Raw genomic sequence first — 26,363 nt, 5'->3', positions numbered from 1 at the left:
AAATAATTTTACATTATTATTTGTAATGATCAAAAAGCATGTGCAAAGCAACAACTCTGTAGGACAGGGGTCTCCAAACTAGATCCTGGATGGCAATGTCCTGAAAAATTTAGCTCCAACTGGCCTTAACACACCTGGAAGATTATTGTGTCTAGTAAGAGCTTGATTAGCTGGTTCAAGTGTGTAGGGTTAAAGCTATCAAGGGCATTACACAAGATCCCGGGCCCTATGGATAGGTAGTCCTGATGGGCACCCATGCCCCCCACCCATGAAAATATCCAGGTAAAATAAAATATATTTCAGATTCATACTTTTCAAGGGCCCTCTCTTCCTTCGGGGCCCTGGTAATGAGTACTGGTTTTACCCTCAGTCCAACCTAAACTCTAAAGGACACTGGCCCTTTACAAAGTTTGCAACTGTAAGTTCAAATAATTTTTATGTACTTTATTTTCATTTTATTTAATTTAATAATGCTGCTTTTGCTTACATTATGTCTGTGTTCAAAAATTAAAATGACGGATGCCTTGGCACAGTGCACAGACACACTCAAAGCTTGGGATATGACAAATGTGCGCAGCAAGGCTAGAAGGGATACGTTGGGCATGCGCACATAAATACAGCAAATTTTTTGTCATACTGTACTAGTCGAGCGCTTTCGGAAACAATCGACTACTCCAGCATGCATTAACCATAATGCATACGAAGTGTTTGCAAGTACAACGTGAATTTTAGAATTACAATATTGTGTGACCTGTTACTATATGACCTTATCTATGTTGCATGTAAAAATTAAATATGTAATGTAATAATTAGGGTTGTGCCTGAAGCCGAATACCTTATTCGGAATGGCTCGGATAATGGCTTAAAAAATTAATAACTGAGAAGTAATAATTCTGCCTGAATACTCGGCTGAAGCTGAGACAGTCTGGTGTTTGCTAGATAACAGGTGAGCCAGGGGATCAGCGCCAGAAGTGAATGAATGTATACTTTATGAGTGAAAAGAGCGCAAATCAAACACCGCATTGTTGTTGCCTCTCTTTGCATCTCTCAGAAATCAGATCATTGCAAGAGTAATTTTAACTACAATAATACATCATATACGTTATATTATTTGTATATATTTAAAAGGCAAATATTTAAAGGGGGGGTGAAATGCTATTTCATGCATACTGAGTTTTTTACACTGTTAAAGAGTTGGATTCCCATGCTAAACATGGACAAAGTTTCAAAAATTAAGTTGTACGTTTGAAGGAGTATTTCTGTTCCAAAAATACTCCTTCCGGTTTGTCACAAGTTTCGGAAAGTTTTTTTTGAGTATGGCTCTGTGTGACGTTAGATGGAGCGGAATTTCCTTATATGGGTCCTGAGGGCACGTTTGCCAGAAGAGCGCGCGCTCCCGTATAGCAGAGCAGAGAGAGGCTGTGCAGACAATCACTGATCAGAGCGAGAGCATCGCGAAATGTCACAAAAGGAATGTGTTTTTGGTTGCCAGGGCAAGACAACCCTGCACAGATTACCAAAGAAAAAAGAGCATTAAGGGACCAGTGGATGGAGTTTATTTTTACAGAGCATCAACGGAGTTGTGGAAGTGTTTGTGTTTGTTCCCTGCATTTCTAAAATGCTTGTTTTACAAACAAAGCCCAGTTTGACGACGGATTTGCGTATCGTTTATTTCTTAAGGATGATGCAATCCCAACGAAAAAGGGTCACGATTGTGTGTTGGAACCACAGGCGGTGAGTAAAACTGCTTAAAATATCTCTGCCTCCTTGTTAGTGCGTCCGCCTCCCATCGGAGACCCGGGTTCGAGCCCCGCTCAGAGCGAGTCCTTCAGATGCTCGTGTTTTTCCGGGAAAAATCGGTACAGACTATCTTTCTCTTATGAATATAATAAAACTAAATACTTTTTGGAGTTATGAAGGATGCAGTACTACTCTATAGGTACTCAAGATTAACATGATATTGAGTGAAAACGAGCATTTCACCCCCCCTTTAAAGCTTAGGCCACGATATGATACGAATGAATGGAATAAGCACAGCGCGCTCACCAATCAAACAGCCGCGCTGCGCGTCTCAGTCTCTCAAAAACCATTCAGTTCTATCTCGAGAGTAGGCTAATAATCAGCTTAGATACGGATACACCGTCTACTTGTCCTACATGTTTGCATCTTTACCTTTTGCTGGTTTGCGCGGCACACACACATCTGTTTAGTGAAGTTCATAACATTAAGACTTGCTCAAGTGTTATGTTCTGCGTAATGAAAATGTGCGCATTGAATGGATTCATTCATGTTCAAATGATCACTAAACGTTTGTCATGACATCTCTCTGCTTGCATGATAAATATAATTTTAGAAATTAATAATTAATTTAGTTTAACATGACATTCTGATAACTATGAAAAAATATATAAAACGTCTTAACGAGCTTATCAAGTAACTGTACGACGTTGCATCCGAATGCAAAAATTTGTGATTGTTACAGAAACAAATACTTTTACATATGTAATTGTTGCATAAGGCTATACATTAATATGCGTTTATTGATAAAAAAATGATTTAATTTGTTTTCAATTACATGAACCACGAGTAGCCGAGTAACTCCAAGCATTTTTTATTAAAAAAAATCGAGTAGTAGAAATCAGTAGTCTTGCAACCCCTATACTGTACAACAATAATTAGTATTTCATTATTTTAAAGGGTACGTTGAAGGCTATCTAGGTGTAGACATAAATAAAACACAATCAGTGTTTTAATCCTTAAACAGGTAGAAAATTAAATCATAAACATCTAAACTTTTCAGGTCGCAGTAAGTGCACCGCTGGTCATGCACATCATTTCCTGGAACAATACTGAAAGCTAAGCCAAGATAGAGAAACGGATGATCATAGCTGTACAAGGATAGCCATTTTTTAAATGAATCTATTAGTGTTTTCATGGAGAGCGGGTCATGGTTGCCCAGCAACAGCAGACGCCACTGGAGTGCAAGGAAGATAACAGAGTGCTTTGGAAATAAGGAGAGCGGTGCGCCTAGCGTTTTCCACACGTTTTCAGTCGCGAGTGGTTTTGTTTTGAAGGAGAATTTTTTTTCCTTTTTTTTTTTTGCTGGACTCGGCCGAGACCAACTAGAAGACTTGGCGAGTCCAATGGTCCGAGACGACAGAAAAATGTCCAAGTCCGAACTCGAGTACTACAGCCCTAGATCCACCCTTTTGAGCACATGAGGAATCAATGGTAGGGGAGGAAAAGTGTATAATAAACCTCCCGGCCACTCATGAGACAGTGCATCCAGTCCCAAAGGCCCTCCTTGGCCACTCAGAGAGAACCACATCTTGCAATGGGTTGTCTCGACTGATGCAAACAGGTCGGTGTGGGCTCTCCCAAACCTGGTCCAAATGAGATGCACCACCTCCAGGTGTAATCGCCATTCCCCCGGGAGAGGTCCAGTTCGGGAGAGGAGATCGGCTGCCCGGTTCACTTCTCCGGGTATGTAGATTGCCCTGAGAGAGTCTCGGGTGAGCCAAAAACAGAAGTCTCCTGGTTTCCTGGAGGCAGCGCAATGACCTGGTGCCTCCTTGGTGTTTGAGGTAATAAACTGCCGACATATTGTCGGTTCTTACAAGGACATGCCTGTCCTGTAGGAACGGAATCAAGTGTCTCAAAGACAGATAGATTGCTCTCAGCTCCAGCACATTGATGTTCCATAGTCCATGGGAACATCCATGAGCCTCTGACTGATCCTCCTTGCCAGACAGCCCCCCAACCTTTCAGAGAAGCAACGGTTGTCACCACCATTCTCCCCGCTGGTATATTCCCCAGAGGAACACCTTGACCCAACCTGCTGCTGCTTATCCATGGACGCAGAGCCTGAACACATTTATGTGTGACCTTGAACTTCACTCGCCAGTGTAATGTTGGGTGGAGTTGAAATTTGTTGATCCACCATTGCAATGGTCGTGCTTTGAGCAGTCCCAAAGGCACTACCTTTATTGCTGCCGATATCATCCCCAGTAATCTTTGGAACTGTGCCAACTCCATCTGCTTGCTTTTTTTGAGATTCATGCGGAATCCAAGCTCTTGTACATGGTTGATAACAGCCTCTGTATCTCTTAGAACCTTGTGACGGCTTGGTGCACAGATTAGCCAGTCATCCAGGTATGGGAGGATCTTTATACCCACTGCCTGAAGAGGGTAAAGAATGGCTGACACCACCCTGGTAAATACACGGGGAGAGAGGGAAAGGCCAAAGCGAAAGGATCTCGAATTGATATGCTTGACCTTGAAAAGCAAAGCGAAGGAACTTCCTGTGATCTGGATGAATGGGCACATTACATTTACATTTACATTTAATCATTTAGCAGACGTTTTTATCCAAAGCGACTTACAAATGAGAACAATAGAAGCAGTCAGGTCAACAAGAGAACAACAACAGTATACAAGTGCCATGACAAGTCTCAGTTAGTCTAGTATAGAACGCATAGCCAGTTTTTTTTTTTTTTAATGAAAAAGACAAGAAAAGTTAAAGTACTGGTGTTAGTAGGTTAAGTGCAGGTGAAAAAGATGAGTCTTTAGATGTTTCTTGAAAATGAGTAAAGACTCAGCTGTACGAATTGAGATTGGGAGGTCATTCCACCAGCTGGGCACAGTCCAGGAAAAGGTCAGTGAGAGTGATTTTGAATTTCTTTGGGATGGCACCACAAAGCGTTGTTAACTTGCAGAGCGCAAACTTCCGGAGGGCACATAGGATTTAACCAGTGAATTTAGGTAAGTTGGTGCCGTGCCAGTGGTCGTCTTGTAGGCAAGCATCAGTACCTTGAATTTGATGCGAGCGGCTACTGGTAGCCAGTGTAACCTGATGAGGAGAGGAGTAACATGAGCTTTTTTTGGCTCATTGAAGACAACCCTTGCTGATGCATTCTGGATCATTTGCAGAGGCTTGACAGTACATGCAGGAAGGCCCCGCCAGGAGAGCATTACAATAGTCCAGTCTGGAGAGAACAAGAGCTTGGACAAGAAGTTGGGTTGCTTGCTCTGACAGGAAGGGTCTGATCTTCCTAATGTTGTATAAGGCAAAACTGCAGGACCGGGTCATTGTAGCAATGTGGTCAGTGAAGCTTAATTGATGATCCATCACAACTCCTAGGTTTCTAGGTGTCCTCGAAGGAGTTATGGTTGACGAGCCCAGCTGTATAGAGAAGTTGTGATGTATCAATGGGTTAGCTGGAATCACCAGGAGTTCAGTCTTTGTAAGGTTAAGCTGAAGGTGATGGTCATTCATCCAGCTAGAAATGTCACTCAGACAGGCTGAAATGCGAGCAGCTACCGTCGGGTCATCTGGCTGGAATGAGAAGTAGAGTTGGATGTCATCAGCATAGCAGTAATAAGAAAAGCCATGCTTCTGAATGACAGATCCTAAAGATGTCATGTAGATGGAGAAGAGAAGTGGTCCAAGTACTGAGCCTTGAGGAACCCCAGTAGCAAGGTGGTGTGACTTGGAAACATCACCCCTCCAAGAGACACTGAAGGATCTGTCAGAGAGGTAGGACTTAACCCACAGGAGAGCAGTTCCAGAGATGCCCATCTTTCTGAGGGTGGACAGGAGAATCTGGTGATTAACAGTGTCAAAAGTAGCAGACAGGTCCAGTAAAATGAGTACCAAGGATTTTGAAGCTGCTCTTGCTAGTCGCAGGGCTTCAGTAACCGAGAGCAGAGCAGTCTCAGTTGAGTGGCCACTTTTGAAGCCAGATTGGTTGCTGTCCAGGAGGTTGTTCTGTCCAAGGAACATAGAAAGCTGGTTGAACACAGCTCGCTCAAGTGTCTTTGCAATGAATGGAAGAAGGGATAACGGTCTGTAGTTTTCAAGAAGTGCTGGATTTAGAGATGGTTTCTTGAGCAGTGGGCTTACCCGAGCCTGCTTGAATGCTAAGGGAAATGTTCCAGAGTGAAGAGAGGAGTTGATAATGTGAGTAAGTGAAGGTATGACTGAAGAAGAGATCGCTTGAAGGAGGTGAGTGGGGATAGGATAAAGTGGACAAGTAGTAGGATGATTGGACAGGAGAATTTTGGAGACGTCCATCTCTGAGAGTGGGGAGAAGGAGGATAAAGAGTGTGCATCGATCATTGTGAAGTTGTCCTCAGTCTGCGGTGTGGAGAATTGGTCACTGATGGATCTTGTCTTATTTGTGAAGAAAGCTGCAAAGTCGTCCGCTGTAAGAGTTGATGGAGGAGGTGGAGGCGGCGGATTAAGAAGAGAAGAGAAAGTCTTGAAGAGTGTCCGAGCATCACAGCAGCTGTTAATTTTGTTGTGGTAGTAGGATGTTTTAGCTGTGAAGACATTTGCAGAGAAGGAAGAGAGGAGAGATTGATACACACTGAGGTCCGTAGAGTTTTTTGATTTCTGCCATTTCCTCTCTGCAGAGTTTAGAGCGATGTTCACGGAGAACCTCGGACAGCCAGGGGGCAGATGGGGCAGTGCATGCTGGTCTAGACAACAGTGGGCAAAAGTTGTCCAAGCAAGATGTTAAAGTGGAGCAAAGAGTGTCTGTAGCACTGTTCGTGTCCAGAGCAGAAAAAACTGAGAGAGTGGTGGAAGAGAGGATGAAACCACAGCAGATAGGCGAGATGGAGAGAGTGAGTGTAGGTTCCGTCGAAAGGTGACCAGCGTTGGAGTGTGTGCCTTCAGGGTAGTGCTAGGTTAGCAGTAATGAGGAACTGATCAGAGGTGTGCAGTGGAGCAACTGAAGAGGTGTCCACAGAGCAACAGCGTGTGTAGATGAGGTCCAGTTGGTTGCCTGATTTGTGAGTCGCTGTAGTATACACTAGCTTGAGATCAAATGAGGTGAGCAGAGTTTTGAAGTCAGCAGCCTGGGGTTTATCTAGGTGGATGTTGAAGTCACCAAGCAGTACCAGAGGAGTACCATCTTCAGGAAAGTTTGATAGCAGCACATCCAACTCCTCCAAGAAGTTTCCCAGTTGACCTGGGGGACGATAAATGACCACAAAGTGGATTTTAACAGGGTGGGTTACAGTAATGGCATGTGATTCCAATGAACCAGTACCTTTAGGTGATGGCTGAAGATCAAATTTCCATTCTTTGGATATAAGGAGACCTGTACCTCCACCCCTCCCAGTGGTACGAGGAGTGTGGGAACAAGTGAAATTAGTGGAGAGGGCTGCAGGGGTGGCAGTATCTTCAGGTTTGATCCAAGTCTCTGTCAGTGCCATGAGGTTGAGACCGGAATGAGTAGCAATAGAAGAAATGAAGTCTGCTTTGTTAACTGCAGACTGGCAGTTCCAGAGACCAACTGGAATAGAGAGCGTAGTAGTAGAGGTCAGAGGGACATGGCGTAGGTTTGTCAGACAGGCCTTCCTGCGACGTACATAGCGTGCTCTCCGAGTGTTAGTAGTGATGGTAGAGATCTGAAAGCACATAGTGACTACAAGTGTAAGATATATTTGAGAGGCTATACAAAAAGTAAAGAAAGAGAAAATCAATACTCAAGTGCCCTGTCGGTGTCCTTGCTCGGTGGAGTCGCACAGGTAGAGTCGATTGTCTTTACACTTGTCAGTCTTCACACGAGGAGGGTTCACACGAGGGTTGCCGCGACCGCGGTGAAACCTAGTGCTTTGTATTAGCCTGATTACCTGTGATTGAAGTTAGCTGGACACGCCTCACTATTTAGCAGATCGAAACCAGGCAGTCCCGCGATAGGCAAACACAAAACCAAGCGCCACTTTCAGCACGTATTAACCAGGGTAAGACACACACAATTTAAACCAAAAACTTTCCAAGCAATGATGATCACACACTAGTCTGATGAGAAAACAAGACAAAACACTCACAAGCTGCTGTCCTTCTATGTTGCTCGACTGTTTCTTCACATGAAAGTATGCATCTTTGAGGTCTAGTGTTATAAACGAGTGGTTTGGCTCTCTAACCTCCAAGATTTGGGCGGTGGTCAGCATCTTGAATGGCAACACTTTTATGTATGCATTCAGACGTCTTAGGTCTAAAATGGGTCGGAGACCACCATCTTTTTTGGGCACAAGGAAATAGTTTGAATAAAACCCAGTGTGCTGTTTGTAGGGTTGTAGATGAGTAATTGCCTTCTTCCCAAGAAGGGTTGTTATTTCTTTGGATAAAATTTCTGCCTGGACTGCGTCTTTGACCACAGCTAAGTGAATCCCTGAAAACGAAGGAGGCCGTTGCCGGAACTGGATTCTGTATCCGCTTTTTATCGTAGCGAGTACCCAACGATCTGAGATTTTCCTCTCCCAGCTGTCCAGGCATAGCTGGGAGCAGATTCCGGCAGCTCTTCCAGGATTGCTACGCAGTTCCCCCATAGGGGCCTGAGCCCCTGGGGTTTCACTTCTTTTGTGGTGCATCTCTAACTGATCTACGAGACCGAGCCATTTGTGAATGCCGTGGTGCTTGTCTGGCACTTTGGCTGCTATCAAACCTCTGAGAATGGGTATTTTGTCTTCTGTTGAACTCCCATGGTCCTGGCCGATTAAAATGGGGCTGAAAGCCTTGATATGACTGTCTAGCTGCCTTAGCGGGACCAAACGTGCGCTGCACTGATTCTCTTCTCTTCCGCACTTGCTCAGCTTTATCAAGTGTCATCTGGGTGAAACACACGGCCTGGTGTGACGGGCATGTAGGTCAGTTCCTTCCTGATAGTATCAGGTAGGGAAGTCTGTGCTTACCAAATCTGCCTACGAGAAAGTATTGCAGATGACATAGAAGCCCCAATGTCTCTAGTGAGCTGGGTGTGCGTAACCAGGGCTGCATCGACCAAACCCATAATGTCCCGATCCTCCGGATTTATAAGTTTCCGTAAAGAAGCCAGAATCATGGCTAAGGCATTACCAGATCGGGCTGCACGTGTGGCTGAGTTGTAGGTTCGACACACTAGGTTATCAGTCTTCTCACACTCTTTCCGGGGACAGTGTGGGTCATCAGTCACCCGGTCTAGACCCAAGGATGTTAAAGATGCCATTTCACGCTCCACCGCTGGCATACCGCCCATGCCGGTTTCTGCAGCATATTGTATATTAGCAAAGCGTCTGCAACCAGCATAGAACTGGGGTGCAGCTTTGGGATGAATCCAGGCTTTGCTTAGCATTTGTGAATAGTCCTCAGTAACAGGAATCGAAACAGATGGTTGAGACTGGGAGACCCCAGCCCACACACCTTGCACCACTGGTGTCGTTGAGGCCTCAGCCTGGGTTTCCAGACCTAAAATTCTTGCAGCGCTAAGAATTCTGTTAAAAATGTCAGGTTGGTTACTGTCTCCATCAATAGCAGAAGACCTGGACTCATCTCCTTGATCTTCCTCACTCACATCCTGATCATTACTACCAAAAAGAGAGTCATGAGCATGAAGACAAATTGTGTCAGGAATGTTACCTCTTCCGCCCTGATTTGGAAGGATATCATCCTCAGAAACAACATATGAAACTGCATGCTGTTGTCCACCTAACCCCCTATCGTGGGGTCTAAATTTATCCATTTTCCCAGCCAAATCCCGTAAAGTTGCTAGAATTTGCATCTGGGTGTCAGCTTGAGGCCGGGCATGGTTTTCCAATTTCCTCCAGTAAATGGGCCATACCCAGACATACCTGCACAGTTGTACAGTGTACAGTTGTAGCTCAGATAACATATAGAAATATGAATACTCTACTCCTGCGCACAGGAGTTTGCCAATGATATGTAAATGTGTGTATACACAATCAAAATCATATATATATATATATATATATATATATATATATATATATATATATATATATATATATATACTTCATTTCACTGAGCCGCTGCGAACAGTGGAGTCAGTGTGATAACTATATTCCTTGATTCAAAAAAATGTTTTTTTTTAAAAAAAAATTTATGCAACACCTATCTATGCGCGAACGCACAGATAAAGACAGGTGACCGAGTCCCCTCCGCTGCGAACAGCAGATCACCAGGTAAACAAATAAATCTCCTTTCAACTGATGTGAATATAGAGCAAAAGTTACTCACCACATCCGTACGCTTAAGCGTCGGAATACAATCCCTACAAAACAAATTTTAACATGAATCAAATTCGTTAAATTGTAATGTAAATAATACCAACCACTCACCTGAAAATATAGAAGAAAAAGGAAAAAAATACTGCAAACCTCAGGGGCACCAGGGGCACAGGGATTTCCTCCAAACCGGTCTCTAGAGAGGCGAGAAAGGCCAAGAGGAAGTGTTTGGTTCATCCGGATGTTTTATAGGGAACCAACCACTAGGGGTCAGTCACCGGACATTGTTTACATTAGGTCTCGAGGAGAGCTGGCAGAATGGCGTCATTCAAGGTAAGACCGTGGTGACGGTCTGAGTGAGGTCGAAATAGATCGATTCGTTCATGAATGACACATCACTTGTAGAATATTTCTCTTTTTTCTGAAGTGTTATTGTGCCTTTGACTTGAATCTTATCATCAGTTTTAGTGATGGGAAGTTCGGATCATTTTACTGACTCTTTTGAGTCTCGTTCTGCAAAATGAACAAATCTTTTTTCGAGTCATTTTGTTCATTTTAGCCAAATGTAATTAAAATGTTACGTGTTACTTCCCCAACACATCTAGTACTTATGCAAAGGTTCACACTACAAACCGTACAAAACTAAAATGATATAATAAACAGAAAAGATGAATTAATTCTTTACCTGGGTCTTCAGTCTGTGATTAGCTCACCTCACATCTTGTCTGACCAGTCTTCGGGTTCAAGTCATTCCTTAATCACGAGACAGACCCATACGCTATTTCTGACATTTGTCACTGTTTTTGTTTCCGTTTCTTGAGGATGTGTGGTGTGTTATCATTTTTAAATAAATAAAACCCTGTTATAAATAAAGTATTTATTAATTTGTCTTTTTGACTGTCTAGTAAATAAACACTAGGCTATATAATAATCCAAGCCTACAATAAAAAGTATTTATAGCCTAGTTTGTTCATTTTTACTCCAATTTTGAGTTTGCTGGTATAATATTGCTTTTCCTAAGCAGACTTGAAATATTGGTCTGATATGTATACAATGATTGCTCAAAAAGGACATAATGACATAAATTATAAGCAAATAACATTTTGAATCCTAAATAAGTAACACTACAGTTATATAGTCTAATCTGAAGTGTGAACTCAAAAGACATAAATCATACAACAAAGTCATTTTTGAAGATTTGAAAACAAAACAGAAAAAAAAATGTTCTTTATCAAAGTGATTTTGCCATCATATAAAGCATAACAAACTCTTTGTTACCACATTCAGTGTTATGAAAAAGTACCATCATGACAGAAATTAAAAGCAACCATTTGAAAACAGAAATGCTATTACTATACTATGCTATAATTACTATTGTGATATGTGATATTGATTGTTTTAGGGGACACTTTGACAAGTGGGCACTGGATGCTGAGTATTGAAGGCGAGGTTGTGTGTGAGGGCATTCAGCCCAGTTTCCTGTCCGGCCTTGCCACTCTGTTTGTTGCCTATTACTAGTTTAATCTTGAGTATGAGGAGAAAGAAGTTTGTACCTTGGTGTTCATTCAAAGGTAATGGTTGAATTCTAACAACTTCAGAACCAGCATTTTATAGATAAGTTATATCAGAACATTCCTTTGAATAATGTTATAAGTGTTTTTTTTCTGTTGAGTCTTTAACACAATGTTTCTTAACTCGAGAAGAGAATATATTTGTCTCCCTATTTAACACCAGCAAGCTATAGAGTTACATGTTTTTTTGTTTTTTGTTTTATAAGTGGACATCTCAAACTTTCTGGGAGGTCCTAAAACCGATCTTAATTACATATTGTCTGTTTTATGACCCTTTAAGCGCTTTGTGGGCATAAATCCGGAGAGAGGATCCAAAGCCAAGGGAAAAGTGAAAACAAAAAACAGGACAAGTGATACAGTCAACCCACATGTTGCCACTCTTCTGTGCCACGTAATGGATTTCCAATGGAATTTCTGAAATGTAAGGACACACACACACACACACTAAGATTGTGTCTTCCTTTTATTGTTCTCTATCTGCCTTTGACTGTACCTCTCATCCCTCTATCTGTCTCCGACTGTACCTCTCATCCCTCTGCCTGTCTCCGACTGTACCTCTCATCCTCTCTGTCTTTCTCCGACTGTACCTCTCATCCTCTCTGTCTGTCTCCGACTGTACCTCTCATCCCTCTGCCTGTCTCCGACTGTACCTCTCATCCCTCTGCCTGTCTCCGACTGTACCTCTCATCCCTCTGCTGTCCGACTGTCTCCCCCCTGTCTCCGACTGTACCTCTCATCCCTCTGCCTGTCTCCGACTGTACCTCTCATCCTCTCTGCCTGTCTCCGACTGTACCTCTCATCCTCTCTGTCTGTCTCCGACGGTACCTCTCATCCCTCTGCCTGTCTCCGACTGTACCTCTCATCCCTCTGCCTGTCTCCGACTGTACCTCTCATCCCTCTGCCTGTCTCCGACTGTACCTCTCATCCCTCTCTGTCTCCGACTGTACCTCTCATCCCTCTGCCTGTCTCCGACTGTACCTCTCATCCCTCTGCCTGTCTCCGACTGTATCTCTCATCCCTCTGCCTGTCTCCGACTGTACCTCTCATCCCCTGTCTGTCTCCGACTGTACCTCTCATCCTCTCTGTCTGTCTCCGACTGTACCTCTCATCCTCTCTGTCTGTCTCCGACTGTACCTCTCATCCCTCTGCCTGTCTCCGACTGTACCTCTCATCCTCTCTGCCTGTCTCCGACTGTACCTCTCATCCCTCTGCCTGTCTCCGACTGTACCTCTCATCCCTCTGCCTGTCTCCGACTGTACCTCTCATCCCTCTGCCTGTCTCCGACTGTACCTCTCATCCTCTCTGTCTGTCTCCGACTGTACCTCTCATCCTCTCTGTCTGTCTCCGACTGTATCTCTCATCCCTCTGCCTGTCTCCGACTGTACCTCTCAACCCCCTGTCTGTCTCCGACTGTACCTCTCATCCCTCTGCCTGTCTCCGACTGTACCTCTCATCCCTCTGCCTGTCTCCGACTGTACCTCTCATCCTCTCTGTCTCCGACTGTACCTCTCATCCCTCTGTCTGTCTCCGCCTGTACCTCTCATCCTCTCTGTCTCCGACTGTACCTCTCATCCTCTCTGCCTGTCTCCGACTGTACCTCTCATCCCTCTGTCTGTCTCCGACTGTACCTCTCATCCCCATCTGTTTCTGAAAGTATTATTATGTTTTGTAATATATCTAATGTATTGTCCTCTTTGCTCTTTTCAATATTTCTAGTCACACTTTGAATCCTGGGATGGAACTTCATCTGGAGCATAACTGTTATTTGGTTGATTTTTATCTGTTTTTGATGGAAAGTTTGTATGACTTGTTTTGCCATATTGGTCTATTTATTAAGTGATGAAAGCTATCTGAAAGCGTCATTGTGTTTTTAAAAGGATTAGTTCACCCAAAAAATGAAAATTCAGTCAATAATTACTTACATCTTAATGTGTGTTGTGAAGATCTTCGTTCATCTTCACAACACACATTAAGATGTGGCTCAGTGAAGCCTGCATTTCTAGCAAGATCATTTCTTTTTTCAATGCCCAGAAAGCAACTAAAACATTTAAAACAGTTCATGTGACTACAGTGGTTCAACCTTAATATTATAAAGCGACAAGAATACTTTTTGTGTGACAACCCCCCCCCCCCCCAAAACAACGACTTAATTCAACAATATATATATTTTTTAATAGTCATTATTTTGTTTTTTGGCACACAAAAAGTATTTTCGTCGCTTCATTACACTAAGGTTGAACCACTGTAGTCACACAAACTGTTTTAAATATTTTTTTTGTACCTTTCTGGGCATTGGAAAAGGAAATGATCTTGCCAGCAATGTAGGCCTCAATGGACCATCAGGTTTTATAAAAAACATCTTAATGTGTGTTGTGAAGATGAATGAAGGTCTTAAGGGTGTGGAATGACATGAGGGTGAGAAATGACTGAATTTTCACTTTTGGGTGAACTGTTTTAATATGACCATGTTGGTCATGTTTTGGTTAGAACGCAGTTTGAATATTTCTTTGTGTCAAGGTCCATGATGGCCAATATCTTTCAAGTAATTAAAAAAAAATTCATGCCAAAATTTCATGTCTACTAATTTTTTTTAAAAATGAAAATAAATAAAAATGAGTTCAAAATAATGTACTTTTTATGGCATTTTTTTCCATTTAAATTTGAAAGTGATATATAAAATGTTGAAGTGTTTTTTTTTTTTTCTTAGATTTTACAATTTTTATTTTATTTATTTTTTGGTGAATTAAGTTATGCATTATACAACACTTTATGCAGTTAAAAATTGTTTAAAGCATATGCAGTTATTAGTTTACATTTAAAATTCAGCTGCCAGTCATTAAGTCAGCAATAGGGAAAATATATTGTATGCTATCATTTTACATACTTTAAATATAGCAAATACACATATGCTTTTTTCAAATAATTGCTTTTCACAGTAAACTACTTGAATGTGTGCATTTGCTATTTAAATAAGTATGTTAAATGCCAAATACAATATATAAAATGCAGTATACAATGTATTTTTTTTTTGTAAAAATGCAGTATACAAATTAAAAAAATTACTGTTAATTTTACAGTGTACATATAAAGTTTACGACAACATCTCACTTATTGTCAAACATATCAGAATGGAAATATAATCACTGAATGTTATCACTGTTTAATCTTTTTGATCTCTCTCTTGGCTCTTGTCAGAGGATTTCTGGTGTTGTTGTGAAGGTGTTCAGGTGTCCACACAGGCAATACCAGTCTTCTCAAATGTGGACAGTTCAACATGCTCCTCTTTCCTCCAGTTCAGGCTGCAGTGTCATTCTCTCATAAACTTTAGATATGGTGCTGACTCCAGTCATGGAGTATTTCACTACTCTTACGCAGTCGCTGGTGGCAGACTTTCTGGATGATAATGATGCTGTTGAAGTTGTTGAGGGTCAGTTTGAAGATCTGTGTTTGTCTTTCGTCAGGTGGTAAGGATTGTCGTGCAGATGCAGCTGCGCTGTAGGATGGAGGCAGTGGTGGTGGCTGAATCTGGTGCTGCTGTGGCATTTCTCTAAAGGTGTGAAGCCAGGAGTCCAGATCACAGTCTAAGGGAATAAAGAGAAGAATTCTGAGTAATATGATCTGTTCTTTTATCTTCACATGCTACAGAACTATAATTTTAGTTCATTCCTAAATGACATTGAAATGTATTTCTCTGCGTTCTGCTGCTTCATGCCTGTTATTTAATAAAAATAAAAATTTCTATGTTCCTTTGACTTGTCTTTTTGTTTGTTTTTCCACTTTTTATAATCTCTTAATTTGTTTCCAAGTTTCCAAACTCTCTTTTACGTTGTTCAGGGCTGTTATGCTAAATTTTCTTTTTGGGAACACCATGATTCTAAATCCAGGGTATGATTTCTACAATTATTTTCCCATAATTCTTTTTCGTTTCATTGCTAATTGGACTGTCCAACTCATCAAGATCGATCTTAGATGTGACATTCCCAGACCCCATTTGCCATCCAAGCCCTTACCTGGAACGTGTCCTCTTTCCCTCCAACCCGTTCTCATTAATCTTGTTACTGCTACATTTTCGTTTCTATTCATTCGCTGTATTTTTATTATTATTACCGTTAAGTGCCACTAGGGGCGCTGTAGCTTAAGAGTGAGCTTTGTATGCAGAGAAGAGGTTAATTTCCGCAGAAGAAGCGATCTCTCGAGAGAAAGAAAGATGTATGACTAAAGTGTGGTCACTAAGCAAAGTTTAAGAGAGATAAGATAAACAGAAAGAAGAAGGAAAAAGACTGAAACTAATTCCTCTCTCGGTACTCAGCCAACGAGGTATGTTTTGTATGTTGTATTTGTCAAAATAGTTTTATCTGTCAGATTTCTTTCTTTAAGCTAATTATTGTTTGTTCTGTGCTTTTAGAGAAAATCTTACTGTGATTAATTGTTGATGTGAAATAAAGCCAATAGTTTCAGATTTTTTTTTTAAGTTGGTACATAAATTATTAATTCATCGACTCATTCAACACAAAACTTGTACCGAAAAAAGACTAATCACCGGTAATTGCCGACGGTTTTAGAGGACAGTATAAATCCCGGAGAGGCGAGCAGTTCACAGTATTTCACACATTTACACAAACATCAAACACTTTACAGCTTGTTTAAGCGACGTTTTACAGACTCGTTTCTGTTTTGTTTTCATCGGGATCATTTAACTTTACTGCTGTAGCAGCATGTGAGGAAAAAAATAATTCATTCAGAGCTGAGCGATTTCGACTGCTTGTGTGCTTTGTTTTGATGTTTGTAGTTGAACTGTTAGTGAATGCCCAGTAATAATAATAAAACTAAATAAATAAATATTAATCTGTAAAGGGTATTGGTGGGAATCGATCTCAAGTAGCCTATTGCTGCTACCATTTTCATTTTTACCTTTTTTGCCTCCACTGACATTTAGATTATTTTTACTTGTTAAAATTGAAATAGGTCTGCATTGCAACTGTATTTCCAAACACATTTTGTTCCTGTAATGAGTAATGAACGTTTTTCACATTTTGAAGATTTGAAATTTCAAATCTATTCATAAATGGGAATATATGAAGTTTGACACAGGAAGCATTAAATATTGCTTTGAAAAATGTTATGATCATTGTCAGTTTATGTACAGAAAAATCAAGTTTAGGATTACTATGGTCATGTTAGGCTATGGTGTTGTAAGATAGTTTTTAGTATCATTAGTGTTTGTTTGTTATTGTCAGTAATTTATCAATAATTTATTTATTTTGTCAATGTCATATTTTGATAAATAACAGTACTTCAGTAAAGCAGTTTTATATGCTTTTATATCCTCAAATCTGGTCCCAACAGCAAACACTGAGAATAAAGAGAGATGATCTGAATGTCTTGTTGAATGGGTGTTGATAGAGGCTCATCAATATTAACAGAGCTGCTGAAAATACTCTTTATTTCATGTAAATAGTTCTGGTTTTCAGCTCATTTATTATGCTGATGCCTCAGATCTCCTGTAAATTGCCACTTAAAGCCCATTTCCTTGGTGTCAACAATATTTTTTTTTCTGCGTTTAGTTTTTCCATTATTTTTAACCATTATTTATGTATAAAAATCTATATATTAACATTGTGTTGTAAAACCGATCTTGGTAAGGTGTTTTTTTTCATCTTCTCTCATGCTGCAATTTACCTTCAGTGAAGCTCCTCCCACAGGAATCACATCATCAGTGAAGCTCCTCCCACAGGAATCACATCATCAGTGAAGCTCCTCCCACAGTAGTTCACCAATAAATGCTGGAACATCTCATCAGTTCAGAAGAGAAGAAGAGCTGAAATCTGTAAAGTCTGAGTTTATTAAAGAGGACAGAGAGAAGATGAGAGATCAAGAAGCCTCAACCCTCAGAATCAAACACACTGAAGATACTGAACAAACAGGTTGGTGTTTATTATTGATTTCTCATTCATCCGTGATTCTGAAAAACTCGATTAAATCAGATTTAGTTAAATGGTTGATTCACAGTTTAATTTTGCAGCCATTTTAACCACATTTTTATTTCTATACAGTTTGCTTTTTATACATCAAAAGTAAACACAATTGATCTAGTAAGTAATGACTTAAGCAAAATCTGATTAGCTAGTTACTAATTTATTTCCCATAAATTATAGCAGTTATTCATAGTGATAGAGATTATTTTTCTTACAGTAACTTTGGTAACAGGGTTGATGAAAAGTTCCTGAAAACTAACCATTTTTACTTTTATTTAAGAGCTGATTGAAGAGAACCAGGAGAGTGAAGAATTGAGTGAAGTTGAGGAGAAAAATCATGTCAAAACCAGAGAAAAGCCTTTGAGTTGCTCTCAAACCAAACAGAAAGATTTAAAGAAAAGAAGAGCCAAGAAATCTTTCACCTGCACTCAGTGTCCAAAGAGTTTCTCACGCAAATATAATCTTGATATTCACATGAGAGTTCACACTAGAGAGAGACCATACAAATGTGATCAGTGCGGGAAGTGTTTCACACATACAGCAACACTTAAGGGTCACATGAGAGTTCACACTGGAGAGAGACCATACACATGTGATCAGTGCCGGAAGAGTTTCATACAATCATCACACCTTAAGAGTCACATGAAGATCCACACAAGAGAGAAACTGTACTCATGTGATCAGTGCGGGAAAACATTTTTGAGGGATTCAGTCCTAAAGCAGCACCTGAGAGTTCATACACAGGAGAAGCCATATTCGTGTGATTTGTGTGGAAAGAGTTTTTCAAAGCTACAAACTTTGAAACAACATCAGAAACTTCATACTGGTGTGAGAGAGTACATGTGCTTTGAGTGTGAAAATACTTTTATTTCAGCGGCCCATTTAAAACAGCATGAGAGGATCCACACTGGAGAAAAACCTTACAAGTGTTCACACTGTGAAAAGAGATTCAGTCTGTCAGGAAGTCTGAAAAGACATGAGAGGATCCACACTGGAGAGAAACCTTACAAGTGTTCACACTGTGACAAGAGATTCAGTCGGTCAGGAAGTCTGAAAAGACATGAGAGGATCCACACTGGAGAGAAACCGTATCACTGCACTGCATGTGGGAAGTGTTTCAGTCAATCATCTGCTCTACACAGTCATACAAAAAACATTCACAGTAAGTAGATAATCTTCAGATCCAGCACTTTCAGATCTAATGCTGCAATAATGCTGCAAGCAATAAAATATCACCTGGATAAATCTGTCCTAACCAGACATTACAAGCAACATGACAGAAACAAGTTTTCACAGTTAATAAAGTTCATCTTCATCTTCAAAAGCAGCAGATTCGACTGAGATTCAGATCAACTCAAAGATGGAGTTTCTACCCAAAGAACAATGTCGAAATGTTTTATTATTGTATATCATTTTGCTTCATGATATAAATGTTATACTTGTAATTTTATATGAGTTTCATGTTACCGTAATTCCTCAAATAAAAACCGGTAGTCAAATAAACGCCGGGCCTCTTATAGTGGCCGGGGGCGTGGTCAACACGGACAAATTAAGGCCGGGGGGAAATTTGTGCAGCAGAGCCAGATAACGAAGGTACACGCCCACTGCCGGAGCGTTTCTCGTTCTTGAGTCAAGAACCGGTTGTATCGGTTTTCGGATCACCAGTACACTGAACCGAGAAGCATTTCTGTCGGACGCGTCCGATTCGAGAACCGAGGAGCTGATGATACTGCGCATGCGTGATTCAGCGTGAAGCAGACCGACACAAAGAGCGTCTGAAACGAACTGATTCTTTTGGTGATTGATTCTTAACTGATTCTGTGCTAATGTTATGCCTGTCCACTGGAACGCTATCGCTTTTAATTTAAAACCGGTTATTTAAAACAATTACTTATCAAACAGATGGAATTAGAAATAAATGCCTACCTCTAATAAAAGCCTGCTTCAAATAAAATCCTGTTACTGTAACGGTTCATGAATTCACTCTCTCTCTTTCGTCTAGCGTGCTGTTGTGTGTGTGTCTGTGGGTGTGGTCACTGATCAGCGATGATCAGCAGCGCCAGCTGGTTTCAATTGTTTGTTCCCCTTATAAGTTCAGTAACCTGTGTTTCCTGTTGTCAGATCGTTGTTTTTCCCCGGTGTGCTCCCGTACCTGTTCTCGTGTCCTTAGTTCCTGCCAGAGTCTTTCTGTTTTGTCATTTGTTCCTGGATCTTCACTCATCACTGGATTATCGAGCACCGTCACAAGGATTATTCACACACCGGGATTCAAGGGATCATCACTGGACCGAGCACCACCATCTGTTGTCCACCGAAGTCCCTGCGTCACCATTCCATCAGCCTTGTGTCTGCCCGCCTGTGATTCTTCGTCAATATCTGACTCTTTTGCTGTTTGTCAATAAACACGCCTTGCAATTACATCCTGTTTCTGTCATACGTAACAGAACAATCTGACCATTATGGATGTAGCAGGCACTTCCACGTGGGATGAGTTTGCCGCTCGAAGCATTACTACAATGGACGCCCAGGAGGAGAACACCTCTCTCACAGGGAGGGTGGTCCAAGCGCTTGTGTCGCAGGTGTCCGAGCTCACCCAGCAGATACAACAGCTACGAGTCTCCACTGCGCCACCCACACCGCCAACTCAACCCCCTCTTCCAGAGCCGCAGCCGCGGCGAGAACCGAGACTGCCAACACCAGAAGGTTATTCAGGTGAACCAGAGTTTTGCAGAGCTTTTCTGACCCGATGTACTATGCACTTTGCATTACAGCCTCAGACATTCAACCAAGAGCGATCCAAGGTGCCGTTTGTGCTGACGCTACTTTCCGGCAGGGTGGCTCTCTGGGGAACGGCGTTGTGGGAGAATCAAGACCCATGCTGCGCCTCGTTCCATGCACTCTCCGAAGAGATGAGGAGGGTTTTCGATCGGGCGGTGGCGGGTAGGGAGATGGCCAGACTACTGCTCAGGGCCATGGAGCGGGTCAGGGCAGCGGCGCAGGAGCTGGTCAGGGCAGGGGAGCTGGTCAGGGTGCTGGAGCTGGTGAGGGTGCTGGTCAGGGAAGTGGATAGGGTGCCGGACATGGCAGCGGAGCTGGACACGGAAGCGGAGCTGGTCAGGGAAGCGGACAAGGTGCCGGACACGGCAGCGGAGCTGGACACGGAAGCAGCCAGGGCGCAGGACAGGGAAGCGGTCGAGGGAATTGTCATGGATGTGGCCAAGGTCAATGCTGTGGTCAGGGACATGTTAATGGTAATTTAGGATAATAGTTTCTAGAGATCTTTTCCACTGTTTTGATTCAAATGGCATGTTTTCCCTGTTTGTTCATATGGTTTAGAAAGAATTTCTCTACCACCTCAAATAAAAAAAATTGCTTGATTTGAAGAGTTTGTTTGGTGTCATTTGGTTGTTTTCTCATAACCACTATCTGGCATCAGTGCTGTAAGTTCCTCTCCCTGAGTACTGGACAATTAGGTTTTGTTAGTTTTGTTTCTCAAATGTGGACCGTTCAACATGCTCCTCTTTCCTCCAGTTCATGCTCGTTCAGGCTGCAGTGTCATTCTCTCATGAACTTTAGATATGGTGCTGACTCCAGTCATGGAGTTTTTCACTACTCTTACACAGTCGCTGGTGGCATACTTTGACATACTTGTCTTTTTGTTTGTTTTTCCACTTTTTGTAATCTCTTAATTTGTTTCCACGTTTCCAAATTCTCTTTTACTTTGTTCAGGGCTGTTATGCTAAATGTACATTCTTTTTGGGAACACCATGATTCTAAATCCAGGGTATGACTTCTACAATTATTTTCCCATATTTCTTTTTCATTTCATTGCTAATTGGACTGTCCAACACATCAAGATCGATCTTAGATGTGACATTCCCAGACCCCATTTTTGCCATCCAAGCTTTTACCTGGAACGTGTCCTCTTTCCCTCCAACCCGTTCTCATTAATCTTGTTACTGCTACATTTTCGTTTCTATTCATTCCAGGGGCGTGTCTAGGGGGAGGCTGGGGGAGGCAGTGCCTCCCCTAGGATAAGCCCTGCCTCCCCGAGAAACGGACTGTCCCTCTGATAATAAATAAACATTTAAAAGTTGATTGTTTTGTGCATATTTTTCCATCAGTAGCAGATGAGTCTGACCCAACAAAAATTCAGTTTGGCGCTGTTTGACAGTGCGCGCGCGCTTCAGGCTTATGGGCTCAGAAAAAGTGCATCATGTGAGAATAGAACGCCAATGAAATGTTTACCTGGCAGAGCCTTTGAGCAGTGGCGTGTCCACAAGGGTGGCACAAATGAGCTTTGCAACTCCAGTTGCCACCCCAAAACGGCGTATGGGATCGAAGTGCATTGAGAGCGGAACATCGTGATTTTGACTGAAACAGGGTTTTTTGAAAGTCAGAAATTCTGCGACTTGCAACTACGACTTTGAGGTCCAGCGCTAACCCAGACAGCAAGCCAACATTGAATAAACATTGTTTTTCCATCTGAATCATCATTATGGTTGATATTGAAATTTCAATGCAAAATAAATGTTGAATCACCATTATCATATCGATGAAAACCTGATGTTATTAATGTTGATGGCAACAATATTGGAACAACATTGATCCATAGTTATCTTTATGATTGATTAAGCATTGATATTTGGTTACCGGGTCCCTGAATGTGTTGAAAAGTAATTGATTTATAGTGGACAGAGAAAGGATGCGGTTGTTGAAAAGTCATCGAAATATAGTTGACCGGGAAATATGATAGAAAATGCATCGAAATATAGTTGACCAGGAAATATGATTGAAAATGCATCGAAATATAGTTGACCGGGAAATATGATAGAAAGTGCATCGAAATATAGTTGACCAGGAAATATGATAGAAATTGCATCGAAAAATAGTTGACCGGGAAATATGATTGAAAATCCATCGATTTTTGGTTGACCGGGAGATCAACGGGTGGTATACCCAACGTACTGCACCGGACACAGCTCATTTCTGGACCCTTGGCACAAGCGTACAGGTAAGCTTGCTTAATGTTCGATATGAACCCAGACAGCACAGGCACGCGGTGTGTTTTTATACAGTCTGTGGGCAGCTGAAGAGACTGGCTCATTTTCAAATAATGTTACCGTTAACTTGTTTAGACAACGGTCACGGTAAATTAATGTTAAAGCCTTTCATGTCCAGCAGTTTCTCAGAGGGAAAATGTAAAAGCGGTTTATTAAAGAGAAGTCCTGACTCCTTTATCGTCGTGTTTTTCACTCTTTTACAGGCTGCCAGAAAGAATCCGTCTCTATAGTGAGTGATTATTGAATGAGGCTGTACATTATAAATGTAATGTTTTAACTCGAGATGTTTGTTTGTGTGAATGCTGTGTGTGCGGTGAGTTCTGCGCGAGCGGGGAGCAGAGTTGCCATGGAAACGGCGGGGCGTCAACAAAAAAACCGTTACTGGCAAACAGTTATCTCCGTCTCTCGCTGCGGTTTACGCTGTTTTAGGTAAGTTTAGTCGCTAAAATCACACAAATATGATATACAAATGTTTCTGACACGTTTCTTACTTGTTATTGACATGTTTCAATTAAATTTATTTTATAAAAATGGTTTAGTGTCTTCGAAAAAGTCCGTTAGCATCTATCTTAGCAGTTTTCAGGTAATGTTAGGCTAATTTTGAGCTCTTGTTGATGAAACTCTGGGCTTTTCATCAAATCGTCGTGTGTGTGAGATATTTTGATGGCTCTGTGAATGTTTTGCTGGTGATTTGTCTGGTTTTTTTTTTTTTTTTTTAGAAAAGGCTGATTTACTGAATCGATGACGTCACTTACACTGAGAGTGTAACGTTAATCGGCTGAAAACAAGTTCACATGAGTTTTGATATTTCATGATAAACAGATATTAATACAAATTGTTCTGTGATTTCAGGAGGACAGAAAGAAACTATACAGAACAAAGTGAAACTCCAAGATTTTTGAAAAGAAAATTGGTGAAATATATTCTGAAAAAGGCATATTAATGTATTTCATGAGCTTCTTCAGTAAATCTGTATTTCTAAGTCAGTATCTCCCTTCAGAAATGTTGCTGAAGGGAGATACTGACTTAGAAATACAGGTGAACTCATGAAAAGAAGCTCATGAAATACTCATGAAAGAAGCTCATGAAATACATTAATATGCCTTTTTCAGAATATATTTCACCAAATTTAAGAAGTCCCTGACATCAAAACGTAAGTCACACTCATCCTAAAATTAAAAATATAGATTCTGTTATTTTAAGATTATATTATTAGTAGTAGAATTTGTATATTACATATGTTATTATTGTTGTTATATATATTATTCTGTCTTTTATCTGCATTTTACCTCTGCTTTATCTTGTTTCCTTCTAATGAACCTGGAACTGCAGAGTAAATATTGTTGTCTCTGTGTCAGATTGCTTGTTTTGTTCCTGGACTCTTCAGTGATGATGAGCAGAGTCTGAGTGAACCTCCTGTCAGACAGTAAGTACCCTGAGTACCCTGGGGTTTCAGTCAGGGCCTTCAGTAAACAACTGAGTCAAACAAAATCCTTAATGGTTAATATTTACTAGTTAATATATTATTAATCACTTATAAACCATTGAAATGTCAACATTGTACTATTATCTCAATAAACATTATAAATAATTTACAAAGCTTTCTGCACCCCCTAATCTAAAGTGTAAACTACTCATCAGTTGTACTCATCGGCTTTCATTTGCTTTTGGATGTTTGCGTCGCAAGTGATACAGCATTGTACTTGCACAACTATTGTACTTCATTTTAAAACCCAAACCCGGACCTCTGACACACCAGGCAAAAGTTCTACCACTGAAACATTTGAGCTGACAAACAGATATATTGTAGCTTGATATTCACTATAGGAAGAAAGTGCAGCATAAAAAAATAGCATATTTTAGCATTCAAATCCCTTTAACATTTATGGTGATCTGAGAGGCCGGGGGAGTCCAGTTAATGGGGCGTAATTCATTAGCTTTAATGAGAATTGTATATTTTATAGGCCTACATTAAAGTGTATTTCGTTTTTTATATTTTACATTTATTTCTTGAATGCTACTATTACATCAACTGTAGCTGAAAAGAATAAACCACTGTATATTTAATTTGTATATTATGTTGTTTATATTCTTTTTTTAAATTTTTTTAATAACAGATTGGTTACCTGAGTACATATGTATAAAGTACAGTCACACTGTATGATTGTGAATTTTAATTGCTGTTTTTAACAGAGATTTTTTCTTTTCTGTTCTTTTACAGATCACTATTGCACACCAAGTAAGCAAAACAACATTTTTGATTTCATTTTATTTTATTTCTGCAAACAACTTGCACCACTTGCAATTGGTTTTCCAGCCCAAAACCTCATCAAAAACTGAATGCAACGGTTTTTGTCTATGATTATTTTGTCAAAACATCTTTTGTCTATGGTAACTCTAATCTACATTAACTATTTAATTAGTATCCAGTTATTTATATTAAATTTGTGGAGTTAACAACTACTTCTGAACCAATGAAATAATAAACATAAACATTTTTGAGTCAATTGGCCTCATACATTTTCCTTATGAAAGAGGTCACTGCAAGCTAATCCTTTTTGCCTCCCTTTAATTCGAATACATCCATGAACAGGCAGTTTTGAAAAGTGCTTTGAATATAGGGGAAATATGATCTAGCCTACAACACGAGGACTTATTGCCTTATCCGATCATTGAAAAATCATAGGCCTAGGCTACTGAATTTGTTCAAATATATGTTCTGTTTAACTTAAATGCTATATTTGTTTTGCATTGTGATTTTATTTTCTGTTTTAGATGCTCTTACTCAGCAGATGGGGACAGCTACCATCACCCAATTTTCACCCAAAAGTGGTTGCGCTATTCGCCAGACCGGGCAGGAGGGACTGGACGACAACTTATGCAGGCATCAGATGACAATGAAGTGTAAATAAAGAGTAGAGAGGCTAATAAACATAAATTTGATTTTAAATAGTGTGGTGTGTTCTGTGTTTTATACAAGATTTTAAATGTTCCATTAATTTTTTACATCCTGGCTGTAGATAAAGCAGGCTATTTAATTTATGGCATTACATTTAAAATTAACATTTTAAAACGATTGAAATTCCATTGAAATCACGTTGATCCTTGGTTCAGTTGAAATTTCAACATTGTTTCAATATTCCTGATAATTGAAATAGCATTGAAATTCCGTTGATCTATGGACAGAATTTCAACATTGTTTCAATATTAAATCAGGGTGCAAAATGATGTTGAATCAACATCAGAGTTCGATGTTGATTCAATGACTTAATGTTGACAACGGGATGTTGATTCAGCATAGTTTCAATGACTGTTTGCTATCTGGGAAGTGCCCTCGCGGTCCGGTCTCCCCCCGTCCCAAATTTCTGCCGAGGGTAGTATATTAATATTTTTGGTTGTGGACGATAAAAATGTCTCCACGATCTGCTTTTGAAGAAATATTGTTGCATTGCCATTGTGCCGCAGCGCACATTCTATCAGCTGCAGTTCTGGCGCCACGGAATTATTATAATACATTAACATAAGTGTTAACTCAGCGGTAGAGTTACTCAAACAGGATACTGCACTTATTTACAATTTTTTTTGCATCTGCTTTAAATCCTTACTGCTTATTTAAAAGTTTCATTCGTGTGCTTTTCTGACGTTCGGTTCTTCTAAGCACAATCAAAGTGCGGCACGAAAACGAAAAAGCCCTTCAAACTGTGCCTAATTTCTAAGTTATGTTCTGTGCTAATACTGTCGAA

General features: G+C 40.6%; 1 protein-coding gene and 3 long non-coding RNA genes across 6 annotated transcripts; all 4 read left to right on the top strand.

The window, feature by feature from the left end:
• Nucleotides 1-2,080: 2,080 nt before the first annotated feature.
• LOC113067506 (uncharacterized) lies at nucleotides 2,081-15,524 on the top strand. The gene is made up of 3 exons (XR_003279385.1): nucleotides 2,081-2,093; nucleotides 3,964-3,965; nucleotides 15,044-15,524. It is a non-coding gene; the product is annotated as an uncharacterized LOC113067506 (long non-coding RNA).
• LOC113067516 (uncharacterized) lies at nucleotides 11,420-13,511 on the top strand. Its single transcript, XR_003279395.1, has 3 exons — nucleotides 11,420-11,582; nucleotides 11,863-12,003; nucleotides 13,299-13,511. It is a non-coding gene; the product is annotated as an uncharacterized LOC113067516 (long non-coding RNA).
• Nucleotides 15,525-15,742: 218 nt separating the features above from the next.
• On the top strand, nucleotides 15,743-19,143 carry LOC113067442 (zinc finger protein 239-like). 3 transcript variants are annotated; one of them, XM_026239863.1, is made up of 3 exons: nucleotides 15,743-15,899; nucleotides 17,285-17,506; nucleotides 17,838-19,143. In XM_026239863.1, the coding sequence occupies exons 2-3, from the start codon at nucleotides 17,446-17,448 to the stop codon at nucleotides 18,725-18,727; spliced, it is 951 nt and encodes a 316-aa protein (XP_026095648.1). In that variant the 5' UTR covers nucleotides 15,743-15,899; nucleotides 17,285-17,445; the 3' UTR covers nucleotides 18,728-19,143. The 3 variants fall into 3 exon arrangements, with proteins under 3 accessions (XP_026095648.1, XP_026095647.1, XP_026095646.1); XM_026239862.1 differs by having other exon boundaries at nucleotides 17,273-17,506; XM_026239861.1 differs by having other exon boundaries at nucleotides 17,268-17,506.
• A 4,496-nt stretch (nucleotides 19,144-23,639) lies between these two features.
• On the top strand, nucleotides 23,640-25,570 carry LOC113067488 (uncharacterized). The gene is made up of 4 exons (XR_003279360.1): nucleotides 23,640-23,773; nucleotides 23,979-24,046; nucleotides 24,842-24,859; nucleotides 25,396-25,570. It is a non-coding gene; the product is annotated as an uncharacterized LOC113067488 (long non-coding RNA).
• Nucleotides 25,571-26,363: the final 793 nt, after the last annotated feature.

Source organism: Carassius auratus, linkage group LG28B, assembly GCF_003368295.1.
Source record: "Carassius auratus strain Wakin linkage group LG28B, ASM336829v1, whole genome shotgun sequence".
In the NCBI taxonomy this organism is placed as follows: Eukaryota; Metazoa; Chordata; class Actinopteri; order Cypriniformes; family Cyprinidae; genus Carassius; species Carassius auratus.
Note: the sequence above shows the minus strand (reverse complement) of the source record. Positions and strands in the feature narration are given on the sequence as shown.